The sequence below is a fragment of the Peromyscus maniculatus genome, chromosome 1, assembly GCF_049852395.1.
Source record: "Peromyscus maniculatus bairdii isolate BWxNUB_F1_BW_parent chromosome 1, HU_Pman_BW_mat_3.1, whole genome shotgun sequence".
Taxonomy (NCBI): domain Eukaryota; kingdom Metazoa; phylum Chordata; class Mammalia; order Rodentia; family Cricetidae; genus Peromyscus; species Peromyscus maniculatus.
In genome coordinates, this window is record NC_134852.1 from 158,678,435 (window position 1) to 158,688,454 (window position 10,020).

At 50.9% G+C, this 10,020-nt stretch overlaps 1 protein-coding gene and 1 non-coding gene across 2 annotated transcripts; both read right to left on the reverse strand.

The window, feature by feature from the left end:
• Positions 1 to 417: 417 nt before the first annotated feature.
• Positions 418 to 9,144, reverse strand: Cdc42ep2 (CDC42 effector protein 2). Its single transcript, XM_006980664.4, has 2 exons — positions 9,018 to 9,144; positions 418 to 1,867 (listed from the first exon to the last, which is right to left on the reverse strand). The coding sequence occupies exon 2, from the start codon at positions 1,570 to 1,572 to the stop codon at positions 928 to 930; it is 645 nt and encodes a 214-aa protein (XP_006980726.1). The 5' UTR covers positions 1,573 to 1,867; positions 9,018 to 9,144; the 3' UTR covers positions 418 to 927.
• LOC121826958 (U6 spliceosomal RNA) lies at positions 5,442 to 5,547 on the reverse strand. The gene has a single exon (XR_006069114.2). It is a non-coding gene; the product is annotated as a U6 spliceosomal RNA (small nuclear RNA).
• Positions 9,145 to 10,020: the final 876 nt, after the last annotated feature.

Consider the following 10,020-nt stretch of genomic DNA (forward strand, 5'->3'; position numbering starts at 1 on the left):
GCAGTGAAAAACCCACCCCAAGTGTTGGTCGCACCATCCAATGGGCTGGGGCTCTGGATTGAATAGAAGAGAAAGTGAGTACCCACATTCATTGCTTTTTGCTTCTTGACTGTGGACACAAGGTGAGCAGCTGCCTCGAGCTCCTGCTCTCATGATTTCCTCTCCATGATGGACTGGACTGTACCTGGGAACTGAGAACCGAGACAAACCTTCTGAAGCTGTTTGTATCAGGTATTTTGTCAAAAGTAACCACTGAGATTATTCTTGTTTCAGTTCCACTGTGGGTGCAGACTTAAGCACAGTTTCCCAAAGGAAAGGCCCAGCCTCTATGGGATCTTCTAGGGTCGGGCTTTTCTCATGTGAGCCCACTGTTCATGGAGACTGGCCCACCTTTGGAAGGAAACCTGGGACCAAGGGTACAGGATGCTCAGCCACCAGCAGCAGCATGTTTTATTGCAACCAGAATCCCCTGGTCATGTGAAGAAGGGATGGGACAGGACACAAGGCATAACATGTCTGGTCATGGATGACATGCTCCCAGACCAGGACACAAAGACAGATGGAAGGGTATCCAATGATGCTGAGGTGGAGGGTAGTTGGAAAGGGGATGGAGTCCATTTCAGCAGAATTTTCCCTGGAAGGGACCTGAGGGAGAGGGGACAATTGGAAGTGAGGGTCCAGACGACCTAAGAGGCTCAGGAGTGTCTGGGGCAACTTTTACATGGGTCCCTGTGGATGTTGTGAGAGGACAGCAAAGATGCACTCTGTCCATTGGGAGGAGGGAAGGAAAGAAAGGCTCAAAGTGACAGTTACAGGCCAGCACCCATAGGTGGGACCTGGCATCCTGACTCCTAGATCAGGGCTATGTCCACAGATGTCTCCAGGCATCACCACAGCCTGGGTGACCTGTCTGGTCAGCCAAGGGTCCTATGTGGGGATCTGCACACGCCCCAGGTCCTGATCCATGATCTGGAGGACATCATCCAGGATAGAAGGCCCCAGGTCCACGTGCAGAGACAGCAGGGAGCTGGCATGGGACAGGAAAGGCTCCTCAGCCTCTGGCTCTGGGCTCATCCCATTGTGGGGCGAGCCAGCCTCTGGAATCCTCCAGATGTCCACATTTCCTGCTTCCTGTGGGGAGGACTTTGGAGAAGGCTGTGGTGACTCCAGGTGCAAACGAGGGGGCTTAGGCGGAGCCTGGGCTGTGGGCAGGGTGAGGGCCTGGGGACCACCAATGACAGGAAGGGAGATGGCGTTTTTGAGCAGAGGTGACAGCCCCTCGGGGAGCTCTCGCCCACACACTGTGGCAGTACGAGTGAACTGGAAGGGAAGGTCGAAGCTGCCAGCCTCCTCAGCCTCCTCCACTCCTGTTCCTGGAAGGAGGTGGAACTTGCCCTGCAGGAAGGAGATGTCCCCAAACATGTCGTCACCACCACCGCTGCCAATGTGAATAGTGTGACGGAAGTCCCCAAGTGGTGGGCTAATCATGTCTGAGGACAGCAGGTCCCGAAGTTTCTCTTTCTTGCCTTTGCGGCTGCCACGTTTCAGATAAATGGGGACCTTGGTGGACATGGTGACTTGAGCACACAGCCCCGGCTGCTCGGTCCTCAGTACCCTCCCAACACCGTCAGCCCAAAAACTGGCTCCAGGGGGCGCTGTTGAGATGACCACACTTGCCAAAAACTAAAGATTAGAGTGTAGATGTGATCAGAGTTGGCCCAATGAAGACAGGAGTGTGAATACACCCCACTTTCTTCTCAAATGGATGAAAGTCCTTTTGGGGAACTGCAGGCAGAAAGGTGAGATCTCAGCAGTGATGGGTTTTGTTCTTGTTCCAAGATTCTTTCCTTAGTCCGAGCTTGAGAAGCTGAAATGAAAGAACACATAAATAAGGGGCAGGAAGACAAGAGACAAAGCAGCTGTTGAGGTGAGGTGCATGCCAGTAATTCCCACGTTCAGGAGACACAGACAGGGTCAGGAGTTCAAGGCCAGCCTAGGCTACATGAGGCCCTGTCTCAAAACAATACACAACAGAGTTGAGGGTCAGCTCAGTTACAGTGATTGCCTAGCATGCAGGAATCCCTAGTTCAGTCCCAGCCCTCCCTAAGCGCATGCATGGTGGTGCAGCCAGTATCCTCAGCACTTGAAAGGTAGAGAGAGAAGATCAGGAGTACAAGGTTAGCCTTGGCTACCTGCCAATTTCTGACTGTGAAGTCAGCCTCAGGTACATAAAGCTCTGCCTCAAAAATGGAGAAAAACAGCCTGGGCGGAGTGGCACCCACTTTTAATCCCAGCACTCGGGAGGCAGAGGCAGGTGGATCTCTGAGGTTGAAGCCAGCCTGGGCTACAGAGTGAGTTCCAGGACAGCCAGGGCTATACAAAGAGAAACGCTGTCTTGAAACACACACACACACACACACACACACACACACACACACACACACTGGGGAAGAATAACTAACAGGGAAGGGGCAGGGGAGAAGACGGCTCCGTAGGTAAAAGCAGTTGCTGACAAGCCTGTAGCCCTGAATTTGATCTGCAAAACCACAGGAGAAAACTGAGTCCTGAAAGCTGTCCTCTGATCTCATGCAGGCTGTGGCATGTGCCCACAATCATAAACACACAAAAATAATAAAAATAACTAAAAAGTCAACTCATGTGGGGCTTGGGGAATCACAACTTTAATTTTAGCACAAGGAAGGCAGAGGCAAGTAGATCTCTCTGATTTTGAGGCCAGCCTGGTCTATATCGGGGCAGGAATCTGGGTTGTTCTTTGTTCTGTTTTATTTTGTTTTGTTCTTCAAGACAGGGTCCCCTGTGTAGCCCTGACTATCTTGGAACCCTCTCTGTAGACCAGACTGGCCTCCAATTCAGAAATCCAACTGTTTCTGCCTCCTGAGAGCTGAGATTAAAGACTTGGGCCACCACTACCCCCTCGTGTTTGTTTTTTCTTTTCAAACAGTTTCACTATGTAGCCTTGATTGACCTAGAGCTTACCGTGTAGACTAGGCTGATCTGGAACTCAGAGATCCACCTACCTTTGCCTTCCAAGTACTGGGATTAAAAGTATAAACTATAACACCTCTCCCCGACGCCTCTTGAGGGGGAACAGAGGTCCAGAATCTTTTCTTTTTTTTTTTCCAAGACAGGGTTTCTCTGTGTAGCTTTGCACCTTTCCTGGAACTCACTCTTTAGACCAGGCTGGCCTCTGCCTCCCAAGTGCTGGGATTAAAGGCATGCACCACCACTGCCCGGCAAGGTCCAGAATCTTAATGTTAGGTCCTGAGACACCTACAAACTCCAGCCCCTGGTCCCTGGCTCTGCTTCCTGCTCTGCCTGGGTATTCACTCTCATCCCTGACCTCCATCAACTATGTTCTGCCACAAAGAAAGTGTCCCATTGTATGTGAGTCTCACCATTGGTCTCAACTCCTACTCAACTGAGGCCTGGTACAGTGCAGGAAACGCAGGTGTCCAGCCAACAGTGCTGAATGGCCAGCGCCTCACATAGGACCTATCACTTCCCACTTGGAGGTTTCCCTTTCCTCCTCCCTCAGGTCAGGAGCAGAGGCTGAGTCTGACCTTCCTCCCAGTCCCTCCTCCCTGCCCCGTGCCCCTCCTCCCAGCCCCTCCACCCTTTTCTCTGCCCCTCCTCCCAGCTCCAGCACTGAGAGAGCAGGGCATACAATACAGTTTTGGGGTCAGCATTCTTCTGAGAGCTTTGCAAACATGTTATCACAGCCCTCCTATGATCCCCCTTGGGACATTAAAACTCTCGGGGCTGCCATATAGCTTCTGGCAGAGCGCATGCCTAGCAGGAGAAACAAAGTGAAACAAACGGGAAATATCAAACAGTTTGGATCTCCAGAAGACACTACAGAGAGAGACAAGCAAAATGTAGAAGCATGGTCAAAGGGATGCCATTTTTCTTTTAGAGTTATGTATATGAGTGTTTTGACTACAAGTATGTAAGTGCACCGTGTGCATGGCTGGTGTCTACGGAGGTCAGAAGAGAACATCAACTGCCCTGGAGCCGGAGTTACGTTTGGTTGTGAGCCACCATGTGGGTGCTGAGAACCCAACCTCTGCAAAAGTGACAAGCATTTTAATCACTGGGTCATCTGTCCAGCCCTGAGAGAGTGCCATTTATTAAAAGCACTGCCTACCAATGCTCCTGCCATCCACATTCCATATATGACAGCTTGCATAGGATCCTATCTTAACATGAGAAGTGAGAAAGAATCAGGAAGGTTGTCATAACGGCTGAAAGAAAGGTGGTGTGTGGTCACTGCTTTGGAAGGAGAGATGTCCCCAGCAGGTGATCTCTAACACTTTGCCCCGTTGGTACACATGTATAATATACATGTGTGTGAAGGGGTATTGGCCTAAATGCTGGTAATGGTATAATTTCAGGCTGACTTTTCCTCTCCTATTTAGACCTTTTCTAGGGGGACTGAGTCTCACTTTGACTGGATTGGAACTCAGAGATTTGTCTGTATCTGTCTTCTGGGTGTTGGAACTAAAAAAAAAAGGATATTGGGGGGGGAGGGCACTGAAGAGTTGGCTTAGTGGTGAAGAGCATTCACTGTTCTTCCAGGGAACTTGAGTTCAGTTCCCAGCATTCACATGGCAGCTCATAACCATATGTAACTCCAGTTCCATGGGATCTGATACTCTCTCCTGGCTTCCACAGGTATCATGCATAAAGGAACACACAAACATATATAGGCGATGCACTTATACATATAAAATAGGAAATCTTAAAAAAAAAAAAAGAGCAGGGCAGTAGTGCCGCATGACTTTAATCCCAGCACTTGGGAGGCAGAGGCTGGTGGATCTCTTTTGAGTTCAAGGCCAACCTGGTCTACAGAGAGAATTTCAGGACAGTCAGGGCTACACAGAGAAACCCTGTCTCAAAGAACAAGAAAAAATATATATATATATATATGTGTGTATATATATATATATGTGTATATATATATATGTAGCATGAATCCTAATTGGTCTTTTTTTTTCTAATTGGTCTTAATAAAACCCAGAGCCAGATATCAGGGTAAACGTTTAAAGATCAGAGAAGCAGAGCAGCCAGCCACTATAGTTCTTCCCTCTGCCAAATCCTCAGCCTGAAAAAGAGCTCTGAGCTCCTGTTTCCTCCCTCCTTGTATTTCTTTCTCTGCTCAGCCATATCACTTCCTGTCTCCACCTCCCTAGTGCTGGAATCAAAGGTGTGCCACTACTGCCTGGCTTTGTTTCTCTTTTAGACTGGATCAATCTTGTATAGTCCAGGGTGGCTTTGAACTCAGATCTGTCTGCCTCTGCCTGTGAAGTGCTGGGATTAAAGGCGTGTGCCACCAACTCCCCGGCCTCTATGGCTAACTAGTGGCTGGCTTTGCCCTCTTCAGGCAAGCTTTATTTGTTAAATCATACACAAAATATCACCATATATATGTGGGGTGCTCCACAAATTTGAGTGTCATCCTTGTACAGGGGCCACACTAACCATCTCTGTATTGTTCTGATTTAGTATGTGTACTGTTACAGTGAGCACTTATTCAGTTTTATATAAATGCAGTTTTCTTTTTTGAGGCACTGTCTAAAAACACAAAACAAATAAAAATCTAAACAACTGAGTTACACTCCAGCCATCAATTTCTTAATAAGCATGTGGTGTTTATGTAGTCAGGAAAAAAAAAATTTAAGGTGAAAAAAATGCACTGTGAACAGGTGTCATGTGGTTTAACAAAAAGGGATGCAGAATCGGAGCAGGTGTACCCTCCAGTCCCTTGGTGGGGGTTAGTCCCCTGCAAGCTCCTTTGAGTCCACATGCAGAACCCAGTACAAATGGCAGAGAAGCACGTCCATGCTCACATCGCAGCCTGGGGCAGGGCCAGGATCGAAGCCGCAGGAGCCCATCTTCCTCCCCTAAGCCTCCTCTAGCCCAGCCCACACCTGAGCACAAGAGGCATCCACCATTTCCTCTGCCTCAGTCTCTATCCTGGGTAGGCAAAGGGTGATCAGGAAGGGCAGGAAGGAGGCAGCAGGATGCAGGCAGGGCAGAGTCCTGACTGCCCCCATCCCAGCACAGGCCCTTGCTCAGGAAACCCCACCCCAAAGCCGACACCCTAGGCCAGTCATGCTGAACCATGGAGACTGACATTGATAGTCTCCAGAGCACCTGCAGCCAACAGGAAACAGGAATGGCTCTTGTGGTAGATTCCAGCTAATTCTAGAGCTGTCAGAAGACACACTCTAAAGTCTTAGAGTCCCATCACTGATTTATCCTGTGACCACCACACCTAACACAAGGTCTGCTGACAACATCTGATCTGTCCAGTTTGCTGCTGTGAAGCACTGGAGTAACTCTTGCTTCCTTTCCAATGAGGGAGAGTTGGGCTGATTGGTGAGATCTGCCTGGAGCCTGGGCCAGGTCCTTCCCCCACTCCATCCCACTAGAGCTCCAAGACAGCTTGGGTGTTTCCACAGCAAAGTGGGCGTCCCTGACAGCTGTCTCACTCTGAGCCAGATGTACCCACCCAAATCCAGATGTGAGGGGAACAGAGGCTAAAGGGAAGGGTGGGGCCAGCATCAACCACCCAAGAGAAAGCTGGGAATAACAACCAGAAATCCTAAATAGATCTAGCAACCACAGGACCGGAGGCTCCAGCCTGCCATGGGGTTCCTTACACATTAACTCTCTAAGCCACGTTGTGGTGGGTGCCATCACTGTCCTTGATAGAGTGGAACCTCAGAGATATTAAGGAACTTTATCAAGGTCATCCAGCTAGCAAGGACAGGCCCTGGTACCAAGGCTGGCCATGTGGCTTCAAGGCAGTGGACCACACCGGTGGTGATATGGATGGGGAGCAGGAGAGAAGTTAGCAAGTCTCCAGGCTTCCTTTGTGTAGTCATATTCCCTTGGCTGCCACTTCCCCAACTTGGAAGTGTTCAGAGCTATAAGGAGCTCCGATTAGAGGAAGGCTGCCAGGAGCTTCCTCCAACAATGGGAGGAGCAGATGGGAGCCATCCCAGCTCTGTGGGTTGCCCTGGACAGCAACCCGGGGCCTCCCTCAGAGAAAATGACTTCCTGGAGGCAGATCCCTTCTGCTCATGGAGAATATTTAGCCCTGCTCACTCTGGATGTTCATGGACCTTCCCCTCCCTCCATACACACTTCAAAACTAATGTTTTCTTCTTCTTCCTCTTCTTCCCTCCTCCTCCTCCTCCTTCTTTTTGGTCACAGTGTCTCACTATGTAGACTAGGCTGGCTTCAAACTCAGAGATCTGCCTGCTTCCACCTCCCAAGTGTTTGGATTTAAAGTGTGCCACCTGGCTGGGCATGATGATGAATGTCTTTAATCCTAGCACTTGGGAGGCAGAGGCAGAGGCCAGCTTGGTTTGCATAGTGAGTTCTAGGACAGCCAGGGCTACACAGTAAGACCCTGTCAAACATTCAAGTCTCAAAAAACCAACAGGGAAAAAAAAGTGTGCTACCTTGCCCAGCTCTGGGTATGATTTTTGCCCCATCTCTTAAATGCTTACTAAAAAGGTTTTTTGTTTGTTTTCTGTTTCCTGTTTTTTTGGACAGAATTTCTCCGTGTAACTGGTTGTCCTGACTGTCCTGGTACTCACTCTGTACACCAGGCCAATCGAACTTAGAAATCTTCCTGCCTCTAAGAACTAAAAAACTGCCTCTAAAAACCAAACAAACAAAAAATTTAAAAGTTTTTTTTATTGTTATTGTGTGAGTATATGCATGATTTGTGTGTCAGCACATGTACATGCAAGCTCGCACACAAGCTCGTATGTACTATGGCATGTGTGTGGAGGTCAGAGGACAGCTTTGTGGAGTCGGTTCTTTCCTTCCATCTTTACATGTTTGGGGATGGAACTCATCTCCAAGCTTGCTCAGCAAGCGACTTCTGCTGAGACATCTTGGCAACCCAAAAGGAATAGTTTGAAATCAGTTCCACCTGGGACTCTGTGACCTTGGGGCAATGCATCTTTCCTCTCTGAGACTGGACTCACCTTCCCCATCTTTAAAATGGGCTGACCCATTGCTATACCGTAAACTAGAGGCTCTGCATAAATAGATGAGTCCACAGTCACTATCAAAGGATATTCAGCAAATATCTGCAGGGCCTTTCTCAAACCCTTCTGCTCTCCCTGATTGCAACAAGAACAAAAAACCGAACCCTGCTCAGCCCCCAGGCGTGGGTCTCCTCTTGCCAGCCCTGACAGTCACCTCAGAATCTGGATCTCCTGCAGCGGTCTCCCTGGGTCCCAGTGCAGAGAAGCGCGAAGACCTGTGGTCGCTAGGTGGCGCGCGTGCCCCCCGCTATCACCCAGCGTTCTAGGGTCCCACCAAGCACGCCGGCTATAGGCTGACGCCCACCGAGGAGCTGCGCGCTCCAGTACCCGGGGTGTATCACTCATAGGGTCCTTTTCTCTGGGTCGCACAATCAGACCACGGTGAGGGTAGAATTGCGACGATTAGGGACCCTGTCCCGGTCCCTGAGCTCTGGGAGGGGCCTTGCCTGAGCTTCCCCGCCTGGGCGAGGTCCCAGTGTCTGCTTGGCACACCGCCAGGTTTCGGACGTGCAGGCCCCCGCCTTCCCGGGAGTCCCGCTGCTCAGCCCGGTTATCGTTCCCGCACCGACCCCTCCAGTTCCCCCAGCCAAGCGCTGCCCAGCGCGGCCCAGATCCGTTTCAGTAACATTGCAGCTAAAGATAGGAGGACACCTCACCATCCGCTAAAAATACGGCCTCCATCCCAGGCGGGGACACGGGCCGAGGAGAGGATGCTCCCTGGTCCGGGGGCTCCAGCATTGAACACTGCCTACAGCCAGGAGCTGCGAGACTGACAGCGCAGAGCCCTGGGAGCTGTGGGAGGTCATGGGTAGGGGGGCGGGGACCCAGGCGCCTGGTAAGGAGCCTGATCTGGGCCAGAACCGAGCACCACCCTGGATGGGACTCTCCAAGGAGCCACCAGAGGCCTGAAAAACCCCAGCCCAAACTCACCTTGAAGAGCGCGGGCAAAGCCGCAGAGCTGCGCGCTGGGATAGAGCACCAGGGAGGGCCTGGGAACTTACAGTGCGGACCTCAGGCCATAAGCCCCGCCCCTGGCGTGCGGAGCCAATCCCGGGCCGCTCCTTTCCAGCCCCTCCCACACATCCCCGCCCACCGCGGCGCCGCCCAGGTTCTCCCTTCTGCAGAGACTCCGCTGCGAGATTCCAGAGCCTCAGCCTCCAGCAGCTCTGTAGCAGCGGTGGATTCGAGGACGCCAGCTGTGCATGTTGGAGTCAAAACGTTACGCTTGAAGCACTGGGCCAGCAAAGACCGGAAGAGCGAATTCTTGAGAAATCTCTGAGCGTCCTTGGATGCGTTTCCTTGCCAGAAGGACTGGGACCTGGGAGGCGTCCGCACTAGTGTATTCTGTGACTGTACCGGAAAGAATTAGGTTTTGAAGAATTTGACCTAACCTAGGAGAGAGAGTGACGGAAAGGGGGAGAGAGAAAGATTCGTGGGGGGTGGGATGGGGGCGGCGCAGAGAAAAACAGAAACACAGAGACAAACCGAGAAGGACAGAGACTGGGCATACCTGTGTGCTGGCCTGCTAGGTGGTTTCCGAGGTGGGTTTGGACTCCTACAGAGATTCGTTCATTCATACAATCACACAGTATCAGAAACAATTATTGAAGGGCAGGTCCTCAGGTTGCTGAGATAGACCGAGGGAAACCTGTCATCGCTCCGATTTGTAAGTGGAGAAACTTCGTTGAGTGTCTGCTTGCGGTTAGCGAAGCTGAGGGATTGAAATTCAAGAAATTCAAGGTCCCAGGCACAGGATGACACCCTTCCAGGTGGATAAGAGCTAAGAGGAGTGAGGCAAAAGAGGTGGACAGTTCTGGGAGGAGAGGAGCCAGAATGCTTGGCTTCTAGGTAGCACATGTAGAAAGGGTGTGTGTATAGGAGGGAAGGATGCTGGGGTGAGGGTATGTGTCAGCCAAGTCCTGGAGGGAGGGGA